Here is a 19,370-nt window from a genome sequence, read left to right on the forward strand (position 1 = left end):
AAATAGACGAAAAGGTGGAGAGACCTTGAGCTGCCAAGCTCTTTAAAAGAGATCGAGGGGTAGCCGGGGAAACGAGATGGGAGTCGGTCTTGATGGTAGAGCTTGTGAGAAAGAGAGACAGGTCGGAAAGAGCAACACGTTTCTATCGAGTGGCAGAGCGACAGACGGCTGATGAAAGAGAGAGAGACGGACAACATCAGAGAGTGAAGCATGCTGACATTGTTCCTCTCAGATGTGGAGTATCAATAGTTCCTAATGGACTCCCATGAAAGGTAGGCGGCGGGATTAAAGGGCCGCGTGGACCGGAGTAGGGATGATGGTCAGTACGCAGCTGTTAGAAAGAAAGTGGAGAGATGGAGGCCGGAGCAGACGCGTCTCCTCGTCGCCGTGTTTGCGCAGAGTGCATTCGGTCAAGCCTTTGGTAATTGAGGGTCATACCGTATTCAGTAAGCTGTTAAGACTGCATATCTGCCTCACACACACACACACACCCTGTATTGCACAGAGCCGACAGCTAACCGTCTAAAAGAGAGAGAGGGAAAGGGTGGAAATGGTGAAGGATAGAGGAAGAGGAAGATGGACATGAGATATTCCACGGGGATTAAGGAATGAGGCAGGAATCGGAGATGAGCCGGAGCAAAGACAGACCCGAGAATGCTGGAAGCTCAGGTAGAAGGGAAGATGGAAAAAGGGTGATGGAGAGAGAATGAAAGATTTGCCCTTGGAGTGATGGACCTGTCCAGACACACCGTAGCCCCCGCTAATCCAGATGCTGATTTTGGTTGAGTGTGTCCAGGCCTCGGCTTTAATTACACCAGATAAGACTCGCCAGGCCTGACCACCTGAGCCAAGAGTCCAAGCTTGGACGCCGTTGTTCAGACAGCAGCTGAATATCCTCACATCTAAAAAAAAAAAAGAAAAGAAAAATATCTCATCCAAAACTGTTAAATAACCGTCCTGAAATTGAGTTTGACCTTTGTCTTCATCAAAATGCCTGAAGAGGCTGTCTGTATAATTCAGTAAATGCTGGCAATGAAGCCGCCGTGTGGTTCCAACGATCAGATGAGATCCAGTCGCTTCTCCGGCGAGCCGCTGCGAAATAGAAGGCGTGGCAGGCTTTACGTGTCGTGGGCACCTTTTTTTTAGGACACGCCTTCATTTCCAAGTAGGATTTGAAAATAAGTATCAGCATCAAAGTGTCTTCTTTTATTGTTGCTTTAATGTCTTCTATAAACCCTGACTTTGTTTTCATATCTGCTGGCATTTGCTGAATGTCATCTGCCAACAGTCTTACAGGAAATGTGGATTTCCGGCTTAAACCGCGTTCACACGGTGATATTGCAAGGTTTGGGTTTCTCAGTATTCATTATGGTCTGGTTTCTGTCCCCACAGAGGTGGCTCCCTACCTGCTCGGGGGTGGACTGCGTCACCAGGTGGTGTTGGAGGGAAACAGGCTGGTGCTGACTTGTCTGGCTGGAGGCAGCTGGCCTCTGCAGTACCGCTGGATTCTCAACAGCAGCAGCATCGCCGGCTGGACGTCCCAGTACAGGTCAGTCGCCGCCTTCCTTTTCCGTCTCGCTGACATTGTTTTATTTTCCTCTCAGTGGAGGAAGAGGAGAAACCGCTCGATGCGTCTGAGCTTCCTTCTCCGCTTTGTTCTCCTTCCTTTCCTCCGGCCTTCCAACCCCCGCGTGTCGGTCGGTGCAAGCTAAGCAGCCCCCCCTCGGCAAGACTAGAGCTATGAAGCTAAATTGTTTTTCACATCAATCAGAAATAGAGGGAATCTTGGGAACACGCAGACTGATGGGGGGGGGGGGCAGCATACTGTCGGCAGCCAGGACACATATTGTGCGGACAAATGTGAACTCGTAAAGAGAACACGAAATCTTTAAAACGGCGCTGGCGTTTACACAATGACGCCCCACATTCCTTTCTTTCTCAGATATATTTGAATAAATGTATGGTAATGTGTAATGACTTGAAATCTACTCGTAAAGTACTAGCTGTTATGGCCTGCTGACTCGCTGCACCCTATTGCAAAAAAAAATGTCTTGCTGAAGTGGATTGAGTTTAAAAATTACTGCCCGAAACTATTTTCTACTGGAGTTACAGCAGCTCTTTAGGACACAGTCAGGTGCAGAAAGTAGAAAAGGGTGCAATAAGTAAGTAAAACTCTCCTCCTGCCGCGCCTCCTAAACTGACCGAACGAACGCCGTTGATGCGATTAGTGTTTTTCCCTGCTTTGAATCACACTGGGAATTTCAAACGTGGAGATGACATTGTGTCAGAAAGATTGTTAGCATGTGCGGTTTTATTTATTTTATTTTTAGTGAGGAATATGAAGGGAACCAGAGCGGCTAACACACACGCCTATCAAAAAGCATAATGGAACACAAACAGAGAGAGAACTATGTTAGGAAGGGTCCAATATCAAAATATGTTCCGGGACGAGCGCTGTGGTATAATGTGTCATTCCTAATTCAAATGGAATTGCGTGTGTGAGTGTTTGATGTGCGAATATGAGTATTAGCGTGTGTGGTTTCGTGTGTGTTGGCAGCCTGCACTGACAGCCTGGGAGTTAAATACTTGGCTGTCCTGGTATTCATAATTAGCCCCAAAGCGATGTCCAGTTGTACTATGGCTCTCCGGCTTCTGTGTGTGTTTGTGTGTGCGTTTGTATGCATTTGTGTGTTTGTTCAGCATGGCAACAACCTAGATCCTACGCCAAGCTTCCCATTAGTGAAGCACAGTCCATTAAAACCCCATTAACAAACCATCACCCATCTAGAAAAAAGATTCCCAGAGTTAAAAACGTTCACACACACACACACACACACACACACACACACCAACCCACCTTCCCTTGTGTTATTAAAGAACTTTGATAACCTCAGGCTGAATTTGTTCTCAAATCAGGGTCATTTGAAGAGAATTACACAAGAGAGCGTACATGCAGAGAAACACACGCCTTCCTCCTTCCTCCTCTCCTGTGTCGCTGGTCTCCTAACGTAGCTCCCATTTCTGCTTCTGCTTTTTTTGTTGTTTCCTGACTCATTATTAGATGTCGGTAAACTCTTTCGCCTTTTATTGATTTCACTAAATGCTGATAACTTCTTTCAGACTCAGCTGCCAACAAACTCTGTTTTCTAGTTTGCTGTTGATGTGTTGTTAAATAAAACGTGTACCTTAAATTAAGAACAATTTTGCCCCATCGTGTTAATCCACAGACCTCCAGATGGATGAATAGACGTAGATGGATGGATGGATAGATGGATGATATTAGCAGTCCCTTATCTTACATAACAACCTTGCCGCCTGTCGCCGCCTGTCCCCCCCCCCAGGTTGTCCCTGCCGGCGCTGCAGAGGAGTGACGCTGGTCTGTATCGGTGTGAGGTGAGGAACAGGATGGGCGCCGTCATTCACAGGAAGACGGAGGTGCAGGTGGCCTGTGAGTACGCAACTGTTTCCGCCGTCAACAACAACAACACGCATGCTTCAGAGCTGTCCAGGCTGTTTATAGCGCTACTGATAATAATACTCTTTTTTTCTAAATAGATAGGGAGGTATTCTAATACTCCATAACCGTCTTCTCCTCCAGTTTTGGGGAGCTTCTCCTCCGAGGAGCAGAGGAAGACGGCGTCTCGGGGCCGGGCCGCCGTCATCAGTCAGCCTCCCCTCGCCTCGTTCCCCCAGCCACTCGTCACGTGGTACAAAGACGGGCACAAGATAATCCCCAACAACCGAATGTAGGTTCCATTTTCTGTCACCTTCTGGCAAAAGACCACTTGAGACTAAATTATTTAATAACTCTTATCCCTTTAGTGGTATGTTAATTAGTGTGCTGTTGAATTACAAAAGTTATTTTTAATCCTTGCACACCAATTGTTATGAATAATAAGCGATTTAGATAACTGACCCTTTTCATGAGACATCTGCTCAATAGACCTGAGACGTTATCAAGAGACGAGAAAATTGATTTTTGAAAGATTCCAATCTCTTTCACTTGTCTAATCTACAAGGTTATTAAGTAATTATAGGTGCACGGGAGCGTTTCTGTTCTATGGAGGGAGCAGCAGAGATACGAGCTTCCCTGGAGGTGCTGTATAAGCTGCGTTTCACACTCTTCTGTTCAATGTTGTTCCATTTGCATATTACTGTGCAGCAGCTACAGCTCTCCTGCCAGTCTGGTTATTTTGGAAAATGTTCAGACGTGGTGCTATTAATAATATAATTATACGGCCAGAGGAGGGAAGGGTCAGTTTGTGACAGCGTCTATAGAAGAAGACGCCGTACGCTGCAATTATTTGAGAATATGAACCTAAATCTACTCATCAGTGAAAGTAGCTGTTGAGATGCACCTTCAGTGATTTTATGAGGCTGCTCTCGCACTCCGAGATAACAAACTCCCATTAAGAACTCTAACTCCCCCCCCCTGGTGCATCATTAAGTGAATTCATCAGTGGACTCACTGAACAATAAACGACCAGACAGCAACTTTTTCACTCCTTTAATGACACTCAACTCCTCAAAATTGCTTTTGAGAAAGCTTTGTGGAATCAGGTTACATAAGTATTCGTATCTGTATTTATTTATTAATTTATTTGACTGTGCTTTTTAATTTGAGCGTGCGTGGAAATGGCTCTCCTGTCAACACAATGCGGCTCCGTTCTGTGCGGCTTAATGACAGCGGACTGCAATTATTCTGCTGCTCGGGACTCTGCCTGCATTGAGCGTGTTCCCTCTCAGAGCGTCGCCGCTACAGCGCTGTCACCCTTGTCACACGATACAAAAAGGAGCGCGACTACCATGGCTACCACTGGCAATTACAAACAAAAAAATAATCAATAAGTGTCTGACTAAAGTCGTGGTTGAACTAGGAGAGCACTTGGGGATGTCTATAACGCCTCCAAAGCCAATAATCCTCTCCTCTGTGACGTTAAGATCTTTCAGCTGTAATTACGTCAGCGTGTGTTTAGCGTCGCCTCTCCATCACCACGGCTACTTATCCAACAAATGATAGGCCTGCAGTGAGGAAGGAGAAAATGAATATTCATTAGAGGAAGGTGGTGACCTCAGAATCGATCATAAATACTTTAGGGTAAAATGTTACAGTAGTGCAAGTCTTTTAACATTTTGTCAAGTCGAGTCTATAAAGACATCAATTTAGTGACTCGAGTCTGACTCGAGTCCGAGTCACATGACTCGAGTCCACACCTCTGTTAATGGCTTCCCTCCGGATGCAGTTAAAGCTCGACGGAGGCTAAAGGAACTGAGACGCGTCTCCCCGTCACAGGCACATCCCGGGACACAGAAACGTCAACAGCGAATAAGTATTCATATAATCCGGATGAAAGCTTTTCTCTCCACATTGTGAAATAAAAATATTCTGATTTGCTTGCGTCCCACATACACACCGTGAAGATGATTCCTCCATAACACCTTTGAACCTTCCTAGAAAAGACTAATTTGCACCTCTGCACCCGCCTTCCTCCCTGCAACGTCTCAGAGTTCTCCCTTCCTGCCTCTAAATTATTCTCTCTATCACTTTATTCCCCTCTTCTCTCAATCTATGTCTCTTTTGCAATAATTATCATGCCGTGAGATGCGCTGCTCCAGAACTCATAAACGTCTGTGCAGGAATAAACTGCTTAACTGCCGCCTCGTACACACACACACAATCTGTCTCCCCAGACCAATCTCAATTGCATTTACCTGGCTCGACCATCTCCGTGTGCGCTCATGTGTGTCGCGCGCGCGTGCGCTGAATATTTGCACCCGCCCTGCTTGTGTAACGGCGTGCGTGCGCATCCGTGCTTGTGCACGAGGTTACGCTGGCTGATCCCGCAGTCCGGCGAGACGGGGCCAGATGGTGCCTGGCGGTTGGCTTTCTTCGTGGTGACCGAGCTCATGATGTTGTTTATGAAGTTTATTGATCCGATATGCATCACTCCCACAATCCTCCATTCCCAAATCACCGTCGGTCTGTCTGCCCCTCCCACAGTTCCCAATTTATGCATGTGTGTGTCGCCCCGCTGCACGTCCAGAACACACACAATCTCTGGCCTTCTGTGCATCTGCACTCCTGCCTATCACACACACACACACACACACACACACACACACACATATCAGGTTTGTGTGTGAATAGTCCCATCCCTAGAAAAGACCGTACATGATGTCACTTCTGACACGCTCTCCTATTTACCCCCTCCACCCCGCCACCCTTCCATTTCCTTTCTGGCCTGCCCATATCGAGTCTGTTTTCCGTTCAGCTGCCCTGCAGCACACAAAGCGATGCTGCCACCGAGCTACAATGAAGCTAAGATATCTCTTAGCCCGAGTCGAGCAAATCAAACTACTGTTTTTAATTAGCGCTGAAACCTGCGGCAGATGGGTGCGAAATGATTGTCAGCTCCAAAAAGGACAGCCAAAATGAGGGGAATTTGGAAATCTATTTCCTTCTTCCGAGAGGGATGTAGATTGATCGAGTCGAGGCAGTGATCTATGCAGAAGGATGTGAGGCCAGACGGTGCTGGGAGTTGTGGAGAGAGTGTCTCAAGCGGTAAAAATCACAATCATATCTGACCTCATATACCCACGTAAGTCTGCATACGTGTGCCTCGGCATTCATTCTTTATTTTAATTGTCAAACATTTATTTCCAGAGGTAGCGATTCATTATTTAGCTGCTTTCCATCTCACACACACACAGCAGGGGACGGAACAGAAGGAACTTCCACGCCATCTGAACCGTGCAAGCAGCTGTTGTGTGTGTGTGAGTGTGTGTGTCTCTGCCTACATGCGTGTGAAAATGTGCATTTGTGCGTATTAGACAGACAGCAAGATCAAGAGAAGAAGAGCCTCATTTGGAGGGCGACTCAAAGGATGTGTCGGCTTTAGATCCAACCGACCGCATGTTGAAAATGCAACGGACATTTGAGAGGGCTTCCATCTACAACAGCGCTGCTGCGCTTCGTGATGACTCGGTTTCTCACGGCAACCAAAGGGGGAGGATCAAAGTGACTGGAAGGGATTCAGGAAGACGTGGAAAACAAAGTTCCAGGAAATTAATGCAGAGTTAAGAGTTTAAGCCCATCTGAATCCATTGTGTCACAGACTTAATCTCGTCAGCAACCAGAAGCTGAGATACCGAATGTGACTTTCTTCTCAATGGCGTGATTCCAATCAAGAGAGACAGGTAAATTAAGTAAAGTTAATTGTTTACAGGTTGCAGATTATTTGTGATAATTAATCTGTCAGAAAGTCTTAAGTGCAGGAATATTGCGATAGAAAGGAATCTACTCTGAGCAGCAGCTGGATAATTCCCCTCAAGCGGCCCAGACCCTGGTGGTGGCGGCTGATGGTGCTGAAGAGACGGCACGTCTCTAAGGGGTCATCAGATGCAGCCTTTTGGAGAAAGCGAATCCAAATCCAAATCTAAACCACGTATTTGACTTCTCCAGACGTTCACAGCACACTGAGTAAACCTATTTCAATTAAAAACACTGAAATAATGCTGCTTCGTAGCAGACAGCACATCGTCAGCTGTGGTGTTACAGCGGTTACATTATCATAGTATCTGCATTAACAAGCCAACAGACTCGCTCTTGATAAACAAGCCAGTCTCTGCACAGAACGGTCCTTTACATCTTCATCTCCTCTGTAATTATTGTGTGTATTATATTCTCTATATTAATCTCTGCATTAATGCAGTGGATTAGCAACTTTCTGACAACTTTATAGAAAATATTATACCCATAAGGAGAATTTGGCCTGGTTTTCCTTGTGGGGCCCATGCTGCTGTCCTGTAATAATAGCCCCGGTCTTCTAATTGACAGCTCAAATAAGGCTTGTCGTGAGTAATTACATTTTTTTAATGAGACTGTTTTTAAATATCTTTTCTGCATTAGCAAAGAAAATTGTACCTGACCCAGACTCGATCAAGTTAATTGCCTTTATGTTGCTTATACAACCCCTGGCAAAAAATTATGGAATCACCAGTCTTGGAGGGATGTCCGTTCAGTTGTTTAATTTTGTAGGGGAAAAAAAGCAGATCACAGACCAGACATGCCACAAACTGTCAGGGAAAGTAAAGAGAAGAAGAAAGTAAGCTTTTATTATTGTCACAATAATGTTGACACTGCAAGCACACAACAAAATGATTGGCCTGGAGCAGTTTGGGGGCTTTGGGGTGGGGGGCAAGGGCACCTAGGCAGGGCTCTGTGGGTAGACTGGCACCTCCAGCCACTCATTCCGTCTGGGCTGAGCAGCTGCCGTAGCTCTTGAGCACGTTGGCTAAAAGGTGCACTTTCTGCAAGGTGATAGGGAAATTAGAATTTACTCTTCCAAGTATAATATCAATTAATATTAAGGAAGGGAATGAAAATGAAAACATGAAGCAGTTCTTCTATTTACGCCTGCATGAACTCTATATTCTCCAATTTACCCCAACATCTCATTGCCTCGTCCTCTCATCTTTTTTCTCCCCCCCACCATCCCTTTCCATAATTGAATTGCTCTTTTAGCTGCCTTATGTGGCAACAAATAACTTGAATTTCTCTCCTGTATACGCTTCAATTTGCACTTCGATGCTTAACCTCCTTGTTTTAAAGGATGTGTTGCTCTGTCTCCCACTTGTTCTCTTCTTTTTCTCACTCGCAATTTGTCCTTCATTCTTCTCAGGTAGAATTAGAGGTTGTTGATCCCAGTTCAAAGAGAAAATGGTAATCCTGGTATCCCCCCCCCCCCCCCCCCCCTTCTCTTGACCTTCAGCTCCTCTGAGGGTTTTAGAGGGAAATGATGAATAGATTTCATGCATTTAAAATTTGAAGTAAAGCTGGGGAGATTGATTTGTTTTGGTGTTTCAACTTTGGCGAATTTTGTTAAGCCTGGTTTTGTGCAGAAGAATTAAACCAGTGGAATTAATAGGCCTGTAGAACAACGGGGGCTTCGAAGTCTGAAGGCCCTTTAGTCAAGTTTATGTGATGAAATGCATTAAATGATAGCAGTGAGTTTACTGCGTCCTTCCCGGTTTTCATGCGTCTAGTTTCTCATTGGTCTTACTCCGAGTAGAAAGCCAGTAACAGTAACTATAAAAGGACGTTGTTGTCGTCAGTGCTCAGTTCAGCGTGTCGTGTAAGCAGTAGTTATACAAACATTTATACAGAATACACTCTACATAAATTACTTATTTTCTTGAGGCACCCCAGGGAAGTTCATTCCAAGCTGATTTTCTATATACATGAACAATAAGGACCCTGTTCTAGAAGGCCTGAAGTGTCTCAAGCAGAAATTTATTTCGGTTGTTTTCAATTTCCTTTTGCAACTAATAATATTGAAGCATCATCTGGGTGTCTAATAAGGTGCAAGAGTCAAAGGGGTAGTATATGGTACCTTTATTATTCATCTGTGTATTTTGGGCATAGCGGGTATTAAACCAACGGGAGTGGCGTCGTCTCCCATTCCTTCCTGGCCTGTTGCTTTTCAAACAGCTCCACTCATCTTGGTGAAGGACAGAAGTCTGGTGATCACATGGATGGATGGCGCGTGGGATATAAATAGATAACATACTGTATATTATTATATTACCTCATTAAGGAGGAAGATTTAAATTAGTTTCCCTGTAGAGACCCCCCCCATGAGCAGAAATGATAAGTGCATCTCCGCTATATCACACAAAAGTGACAGGGGCTTAATTTCATTATTCAATTTTCCCAACACGCTGTCAGGATCTGATGTTGATTAGCGTTTCTATGCATCACCAAAGGTCGCACACAGTCTGTGCTCAAAGGGAAATTGTTTGGAGCAGCTAACATTCTCACGGATCCCGAGGCCTTGATTAAAGTCCAGTCTGATATCCGTGCACCTGAGACCGGAACAGCAACGCAGTAAAATTCATCCAGAAAGAATAAAAACATTGACATTTAACTGCAGAATGATTACTTTTACCTTTAATTCCTTTAGTAACATTTCCTTGCAATACATGCGTGCTCAATCAAGCGCTCGACTTTTTGGAATTGACAGCATAAATAATTGTAGGGAGGATTTTTTATTTTTTATTTTAGCCTCAGACCACTGCCCCATTGTCTCTACATAATTAATGCCTTCCACACTTTATGTCTATTTCAGGTTCAGTGTCTCCAGTCGTACATTTTATCTGCTGGTTGTCGCTAAAATATTGGCCAGAGGCAACTTATTCTACCAGTACAGTATTTTACATTAATTTTGCAGTTTTGCAAAATCAAACGACTTGTTTCATTTTTAATGTTATCATTGTATGGCACGGGGAGTGTGGGAACGACGTGTGGGCAAAGGGAGACAGGGAACTAGAGGTTGCTTTAATTGCATTGCATTTCCTGGTAATATTATTCATTGTCAAGGTGGAGTGGGATAGAATTGCATTATGAAGACGGCACTTTAGAGCCTGCTGTTGGACTATGAATATTCATTGCTTTTTCTGCCAACAGCAATTTGTTGTAGCTTTAGTTAAACCAGTTGACGTCTTTTCCAAGTCTGTAGACTACTAGAAGACCCTCCCCACCCCCCAAAGAAAACGTTTTCTTTTCTATTTTGACGCAGAATCGGTCGGGTATTCTTGAGTCGATAACACATCGTTTCCCGATCGGTGCTTGCAGTCTGATGTTTTTTGTTGTACGCTGAGATAACAGCCTCTAAATAAAGCGTGTCTGGCAGAAATACCCGGTGAATTCCAGACTCCTCTCATCTGTCCTTTACGTGCGTTCCACATTTTGCCGTCTCCTTCGAGTCGTGTTTTTAAGCATACAGGTAAAAAAAGGAAACTTCTTTTAAAAGTAGAAAGTAGAAAAGACATGAACTCTGAGGCTGTGCTTAATGACTCTCCAAAATGACGGCGGCTTACTCTGCTTTACACACTCGAGGGAAATAGATGAGCAGCAGGAGAGGAAGAGGGAGGGAGGAGCAGGAGTGCTCCCCAAACTGCAGGAGTGAGACACAGATGACTGCATCCTAGTCACAAAATATATTACCATTAACCGTGATGATGATATTTATCTTTATGTAGCTAACATGTTTGACTTATCCTCGGACTAATCGTCACAGTTGTTTCATTTCCTGTCGCAGTAAATACATCCTATTAGGCTATTGTTTACACTCACCGGGACCTCTGGCTGTTGTATTACAATTCCATTCCATTTGCTAAAACGTATGCTAATGCAAGATGTAAACACATGCAACTCGCATTACCCTAGAAGGGTGATTGGCTTTATAATAACTCGCAATTTGATCTCAGCTATGTAGCGGCGATGTATGCCGTTCACGTCACGTGTTTGTGTTTGTGTTTGTGATGAAGGGCCACACGAGGGACGATCCATCATGACTCCCTCTGACGTTTGCACTTGGCTTCACAGATGCACATAGGGCACAGAAGTAGCCTTCACAGCAGCTGAAATCCGCTACTGTAGGACAAAACTACCTGCTCGTCATTTCCTTTGACTACTCAAAGTCCAAGTTAATGGAGCAAGAGAGACAAAGGCGGCTCAAGCATCAATCTTTGACCAGGCCTATTGATCTTTAAACCTATCATCCTTGTATATCAGTCTGCTAGGAACACAAACCAATCTCCAAGTGAATACTACCCATCCTTTCCTGACCTCACTCCCTTCTGGATTTCATGTGCGCTTGGGAAATAGCAAGCTTAGATTTATTATGGATCGGCGATGATGTCATCCTGAAAGCCCCCTTGATGTCTTGGTCAAAGTGGGGACAGACGAGGATGGACTCAGCTGATGAAACCCAGAGCAGTATGGGTAATGATGAGGAAGAGGATGAAAGGGATGCATATGATAAGGATTAGACTCCGACTGATTGGCAATGGACCGCATCAGAATGTAAGCTCATGGATCCCAGCCAAACCACGGCCACGGAGCACATCACCAGCTTCGTGTTTTATTAAGAACGCTACTGTATAGTTATTAGTTGTGTTGAACTTCTGTTGGTATCTATATCCATCTTTTTCTGATCAAAAGTCTATGACCCAATCCGATGTTTGCATGCTGAAGGTTCAGCTGAAGCCAGCAAAGCTACACATCTGTGTTTGAGTGCTTTGAAAAGTCTCAGTCCAATCCAATCATCGATTAGATTGTTGTAGGAAGAGTAAGTTGTGCTTTAATTCCTTTAATTTTCAAATGTTTGTGTGTTTAAATGCTACCACATCTTGTGTGTATATCTAGTCCCCCAGATTTCCTTCATCTGCTTCCTTGTCTCCCTCCTTATAGCCAACATCATTCCAGGAATTATTATTCTCCCATTAAAATCTGAACCAACACACTCCCAGACCCCTTTTAATTATCCACTAATCACACTTTTAATTACTTGCCAGACTCGCATCCATCGGCGACCAGACTTGCGCACACACACACACACACACACACACACACACCCTACACATCACACACACCGATCCTCACACTCATTGGAAAGAGTTCTTCACCTATCGACCAACCAGACAGCAGAAAATCAAACTGCTGGCTGCATAAACGAAGGAGTGAGCGGCCGCTCCGTGAGAGAGGCGTGACTGATGGCGCGGTGCTGACATTCTGTTAGCAACTGGCAGGTGATTAGACCAGAGGGGCAAAAGAGAGAGCAACAGCAAATGAACTAACGAACGAAGGAGATAGCTTGTTTGTTCTCCAGCCTCTACCTACCAGATACGTTTATGAATTTCAAAGCAAAACATCTCCAGAACTGCGAGATTAAAAAGGCATCTATTATTTGATTGATCATTTTATATCAGAGCCACAAGATGCCATTCTTACGGTCAGAGCGCTTGATCAGCAAGCAGAAGGTCATCAGTTTCTGTTCTCTCACAGACACGTAAAGGCTAGATTTTAGTATGCCCTGCTCTTGGGAAATTACCCTCTAACTTTAAATTCTCTAACCTTTCTGTGGTGATATTCACACGGGAGTTTTGTGTTTATGGCTTGGGGGGCTTATGTCAGGAAATAAATGCGTCCACACAGTGTTTGAGGTGACGACCCGGTGTACTCTTGTTTTTCACTGAAGCATTCAGCTATCCATCTTTGAAGACTTTTTTTTAGTTTTCGTTGCTAAGTCAGGCCAGACGGTTTCCGTTAGATTTCCCTTTACTCACCAGATAATGTGCAGCGAACCACAGCACATACGACAAGCACTCACACGTGCACAAAATACCGCTACACACGTGTTTTTTGCACATTCACAGGTAGAATTAGGGTTTTCAATTCTATGTACGCCCTCCGTTTCAGGAAAGCGGTTAGAGTTGCAGATGAGATTGTGTTGTGCCAGGCAGGCAGGCAGCACAATGGTGCTGAGATGGCTTTTTAGCATGAAATTGAGCTTATATATCCCGTTACAAAAGTGCATTACAAAAGCCAACAAGATTCTTGCCGACTTGGTGGAGGCTCGTGCATGGATCTGTTGACAAACACAACAAAATAACAACATCTGCATATATATATTATGTACTGTATGTATAAATGCACATTGAAATTCGATCCTACGCTGGAAAGTTTGTTGTGTCACGTGCGTGCTTGTGCACTAAGCTTTGTCATGCTGCGTGGATCTCCGTGTGAGTGACGCATTTACCAACGGTTTAGCTGCAGGCTGAGTGCATGTTGAGCATCTGAGAAAAAAGCTGCATCTGTTGCGTTTTATGCAGAATAATCTATCTTTAAATGTGTCCTGCCTGTAGGCAAAGCTCTTCTTTTGCATTGTATTGATTTCCTTTTACCATGGTGACAAGTGTATCAGTTAACAGGAGATGTTCTAAGTGTGTTGTGTTGTATCTCCCATGAAGCAGGAACGTGCTTATTTACTCCATCTTCTAACTACTGACCTTTAAAGATACTGGAAGCAATCTTTCTGCATTTAAATAAATAAATGTGACTGTGGTTTTATAAATGCCCGCGCACGCACACACACACACACACACACAGTGAAGCCACCAAACATTAATGGCAGCCATTGCTTTACATCCACTTTAACTCAAGGTTAGCATTTAGCCATCTTATTTTTCGGGTTCCAGAAGTGACCATATTTGGTGAGTTGAAACGAGGAGGCGACTCTGACTGAGAACTGTTTTCAGTTATAAGCTTGAGAAACCGGCTGTTGTGTGTTTCAGGATTGATTTGAAGCTTTTATAGCTTGTTCTTAAGCTTTTAAATGGGGGTGGCTCCCTCTTATTTATCTCTTGCCCTTTTATGCACCAGTTAGAGCGCTGAGGTCGGCCGGCCAGCTGCTGCTGCCCGACGTGCAAAGATCCATCCTAAAAGCCAGCGGCCGAGCTTTTGTGGCGCCTGCTCCCAATCCCTGAACCAGTTAACTATGTGTTACGTAAACAACGGGAGGACTAAGAATATTCTTAACTCCTGTCTGCAGAGTTTGAGTCGTGAATCACAGGATCTGGAGTCACGCGCTTTATATCAGGTTCAACCTGAACAGAGAGACTCGGGTGTGTTTCTCTCACCGTCACAGAGAAACGCAGAGTGAAGAGCGATGGTGAGAGAAGTCACCGCCAGTTGTGTAGTTAATTGGAAGCTGACGTAATTAGGATAATAGCCATTTGTCTAGAGATACATCCACGTAATGCTACCGACTCGCCGGCGCGCACGCAAACACACAAACCAGCGTTCACTCATCTGGCCTTCTTGTGTGGATGTGAATTTGGGCTGCAGATTTATTGCGTTTGGAAAGATATTTGCAGCACACACAAATGCGTTTGCGTGAATAACAGTCTGCTTGTGTGCGTCAATGACAAAGAGGCAGCAGATGTATGAAGGAAGTGAATCATGGAGACTTGTAGCTGAATAAACATCGTGTGGAGAGAAGAGTCTCCCTCTTCTGTTTACTCAGCATCGAGCCTCATCCCTCGCTCCTCTCCTCTCTTCCTGCTTCCACCTCGCCCCGCTTTGGCTTCCTTTCTACTACGGTTGCCTTTCCCTTCCTCAGCCGATCCCTCAGGCCATGCCAAGGGACATTCAACAAACGCAGTCTGTCTGGCAGCTCACGCCACCTTGTTCTCTCTCTCTCTCTCTCTACTTCTGGACTGCAGACTGAGGGCGGCATCTACACATGGATTCTGGACTATGTTTGTGTGGACATTCCTTTCTTACGTTGTGTGTTTGTGTGTGCATGAAGGACTTATTAGCAGTGGAAAATATCCAGGCTGCTGAGCGACCGCTGAACCTTCTCCTTGTCTGTGTTCCCGTTTGACTGAAGGAACTGTAAAGGTGAACGAGGAAGCGAGCCGGCGATTTAGCCGCTGCGCTAATTACAAGTCACGGAGCCGTAGGTTGGTGTAGGGCAGAAGGCGGGGCAATGTTGTCTGAGTCAGTGAAGAGACTGTTAGAACCTCTCACAAACACATTAGTGTTCATTACCGCCGTAACCTTTACCATGTTTCTTTTTTCCCAATCTTTTTCTTTCCCCTTTTCTCTCTTTATTGGTTTTATCTCGTGTGCAGTCAGATATGAAGGCTGTGTTCCTCTGAGTGGTCAAAGCATCACCATTCACTATGCAAACCTGAGGCTGCGGAATTCAAATGGCGTTTGCACCATGAGAGAGGGGTCGGTTTGGGTCGAGAGACGTATGCAGTTATAGGACGAAGTCTGAGTTCTCCCCAAGACGTAGGTTAGAAACTGATAATTGGAGGTGCAGGAATTCATTTGGCAGTGGTGCAGCGGGAGGAGAAGAATGAGAGTCCCTGCATTGTTATTATGACAGATTTAGATGCAGCATCTACTAACATTTTTCAACAAGGTTTTACTTCCAGTATTGTCTCAACATCCTGGAAACAAAGACCTTTTTGCTGCTATATATCGCAGCACACAACGATCCATACGGAAAAGGTTTCTCCAATTTGGTGGTGCGCTACTTCCGTGCTCACTACCCTGACCCCAACCCCATCAACACCTTCGGGATTTAGTCCAATGGCGTCTGTAAGCCAAGCATGCGTCCGCATCAGCCCTCCGTCTCAGGAAGAAATCCCTGCAGTCAGGTTCCAAAATCTGCTGGGAAGCCTCGCAGAAAGACGGGAGGCTTTCGTAGCTACTAACTAATGCCCGGAGCTTTGGAAAGAGATGTTCAGAAGTGGAATGCCGCAACTACTATCCAGCGATCGATAGATTCTAATCTGAAGGCGACTGTTCATCGTCTTGACAACTAAATTTCAGAAAACCAGCACTATCATCCAAACATTAGCCGTTTTGGAGTGCAGGCTGATGCCTTTGATTATCGTTTGTGTGATAAACAGTCCAAACTTTTAGTAATATGAAAACAAAGCACATGCTCTAATTAGGAAGCTGGACTCTGATCAATGCTTCAGGGTTGAAAGACTGACGGGATTTGAGTCTCGAAAGAGTCCCCCATCCTATTTTCTGTTAATCAACTAATGTATTTATTATTGCAGTAATTACATCCAGTCTGGTTGTTAATATTTCAGTGTCCTTATGTTTCAGCAGAACTTTGTTCATGCAGCTGATCTTATCGTATGCCTCCTTCTCCGTTAGCATTGATATGGAGACTAAAATGTCACGCACTTGATTTAGATTGAAATAGACACGATCAATCTGGAGTTTAAGAAGAAAAAAAGATGCACATTCTGAATGCATGAGCAGCTCGCTTCCGTCGTCTGCTCTCATTCGATTCAGCTCCAGCAGGCTTATCACGGAGTCGTGCTGTTGTTTTCTCAATGTTTTGTTTTCTCCCGCGAGTTGATTACAAGGATTGCAGGATTTTATTGTTTGAAGCATTCGAGGATATTGATTTATGGCGACCCTGGAACAAATGCGAGACATGGCGGGTCTTAATGGCTGTCGAGAGACAGCAGACCTCCCTGCTCTGCTGCATTATGAAGCTCGTAGCTTCTGAACGACAATGTGGTGCATTATTTAAAAAATAGCAGTTGATTTGAACCTTTTTCCCACGCTGTACTTCTAGATTACAGTCGGGCATTGTGTCGTCACAGACTTCAAGCTTGTGCTTGAGTCCAAACCGGGCTTTAGCATCCGCATCGAATTGAGTCTCTCCTTCACAACCGGTTGTTTTCAGACTGTCCCATTCAAATGTCACAGAAATTCAATTACAATCCATCTGGCTTCTTTGTCCTAGATGATTCACTTCTCGCTACGACCTGGCGCACTCTGATGACGTCATTAAAATGACGCGGCAGACACCTCATCCCGCACACAGCGTCTGTGTACTCGCTGGCATGGGCACTACATTTCTGTGTACTGACTACTTCCCATTTGAAAGATCTGCAAATCAATGAAATAAAAATCACCCAGCTTTAATGCATGGAAAGGCAGTAGCTTGTATTTTTGTAGTTATGCAGATAAAAACAAAAATACAAGACAAAAAAATAATGCTATCATAGTCGGATGCGCACGGCCCAGAAGCATCCGCCCTACTCGCTTCATTCAAAACCATTTTCTCTCTGTGGGTGAGTTTTATAGTTACCAATTATTCCGAGACTGAGGAGACCGCACCACAACTCACGCTGGCAGGCAATTTTAGGGCAGGAATGCTTAAAATTTTTGAATACCTCCACCCCTGATCTAAAGTTTGCAATGAAAAAACGGAGGGTTTTTACTGTTCCGCAGATGCCCGTGCAACGTAGCGCTCGGGGGGAATGAACCTGCGGTCGTTAACTATCTATTAGTCCAACAGAGGATCTATTCACGTGTCCGCCTGGTTTTAGAGCAAAAGCAAACATCCAGTTTTAAACGGCGGCGAGGAGCAGTGAATGCTCCCGACTGTGAGAGAGTGTGTTTGTGTGTGCAGTGTAATGTGTGGGTGGCTGGCAGACACATGCTTTAGGGATGAAGCTGCCAAAAAGCCCGCTGTCTGGACTCAGTACAGTGGAGTGCTGCTCCTTCTGCCCCGCTGCCACACTCCCCCACCCCGGGCTCCTGTTTATCCGCCGCAGTGTGCTTTAACAATGTGGCTCCCTGCCTATGGAAGATAGAGGAAGAGGAGGAGGAGAGCAGGCAGGGCCGGAGTGGTCTTCGTTGGCCGGGAAGTTCATGTCCGCATCTCATAAACACATGCACACACACACACATTCACGCACTCTCTACTCGTCCGGCCTGTGACATGCGTGTGCTAATTAGAACTTGGCACACTCATACGTGCATACATTTGTGTTTAGTAGTCAGTCTTGTGCTTCGGGCACCCTCGAGTGTTTATTAAATGAATCCCGGGGCCAGATTAACGCGAGACCAATCTGGTTCGCCACTTAGGTTGAACAGCGTCAGGGGAGGGCAGGGGAGTAAGACGGGACAGCTTCGTGGAGTGAGAGGAAGATAGGACGTCAGCGAGACAAAGCTATATGCTACGAAGATTGAATGAAACCAAGAAAGAAATGTGCCGATTGTTATCGGAGGGAAAATGGGATACGAGAGGAAGAGTCAGAGGCAGGTTTCTATGATTTGATCGGGGGGGGGGGGGGGTATGGAGAAATGCAGTAGGAAAAGGGAACGGGATTTAGTTGATTTCTATATTCATTTCCATTTCCTGCCTGGGGATAAACTGTTTTATACACACACACACACACACAAGCATGCAGAGCCATGCACAGTTTTACAATTGAGTTTGTCTTTAATTAAAAGCCAGAACGATTTTGTCCGGTTTAATTAAATCTAGAAGTGAAAGAAAGCAGAGAAAGTGGTGTTTTAAATGTATTCCATATTACTATTCAGTCATCTTAAAGAGGCTGGAGGGATTTTTTTTTAATTAAATTATTTTTAAGGAAATGTCACTTAAATTGAAGTCCCTTAAATCTTTGTTTCCCGACTTCTTTTGTTGCTTTTCCACACAAAAATGAAAGAATGAAGGAAGTGTCGACATCGGCCTGAGCGATCGCAAGATGGATAAATGCGTTCAAATGGAAACAAGGTACAATTCTACATGAGAAAACATTTTACCTGGACAAATGCTCAGATGTTAATTCGCCATTATAACTGGCCCGGCTGTGTTCTCACACCCACCCCAGGAGCTCCGCTGACTTCCATGTTAATAACTCGAAGCCTCCCTCCCCTCTCAGACACTGCAGGCAGGTGGGAGCATGCTTTCACTGTCCATTAATCAGCATGTGCTGGGTAAAGCAGACGTGATGAAATGGACTGGTCAGGCCAGTTAATGGGCTTAACAGCTATAAATTGCTTTGTAGTCGTCCCCCCCCAGTGATGCAGAATCTATCCTTTCTGTTCAGCAAGTAGGAGAGGGCTTCGGTTGAAGCCTCGCTTTCAGGCAGTGGGCGGCGGTTAAATGCACACACAGAATAACAGACGCGCGCCGACGGACGCCGATACGAGTGGAGCGTTGGGGTTAAAGCTCTCACTCTTGTCGATGCCCTCC

At 45.0% G+C, this 19,370-nt stretch overlaps 1 protein-coding gene across 1 annotated transcript in view; it reads left to right on the forward strand.

Moving 5' to 3' along the window:
- Positions 1–19,370, forward strand: part of sdk1b (sidekick cell adhesion molecule 1b) — a 138,606-nt gene that overhangs the window by 47,147 nt on the left and 72,089 nt on the right. Inside the window, exons 2-4 of the mRNA XM_068751464.1 lie at positions 1,393–1,549; positions 3,342–3,448; positions 3,599–3,746. Of these exons, the coding sequence (XP_068607565.1) occupies positions 1,393–1,549; positions 3,342–3,448; positions 3,599–3,746 (412 nt within the window). The remainder of the gene's footprint in view (positions 1–1,392; positions 1,550–3,341; positions 3,449–3,598; positions 3,747–19,370) is intronic.

This window comes from Brachionichthys hirsutus, chromosome 17 (genome assembly GCF_040956055.1).
Source record: "Brachionichthys hirsutus isolate HB-005 chromosome 17, CSIRO-AGI_Bhir_v1, whole genome shotgun sequence".
In the NCBI taxonomy this organism is placed as follows: Eukaryota; Metazoa; Chordata; class Actinopteri; order Lophiiformes; family Brachionichthyidae; genus Brachionichthys; species Brachionichthys hirsutus.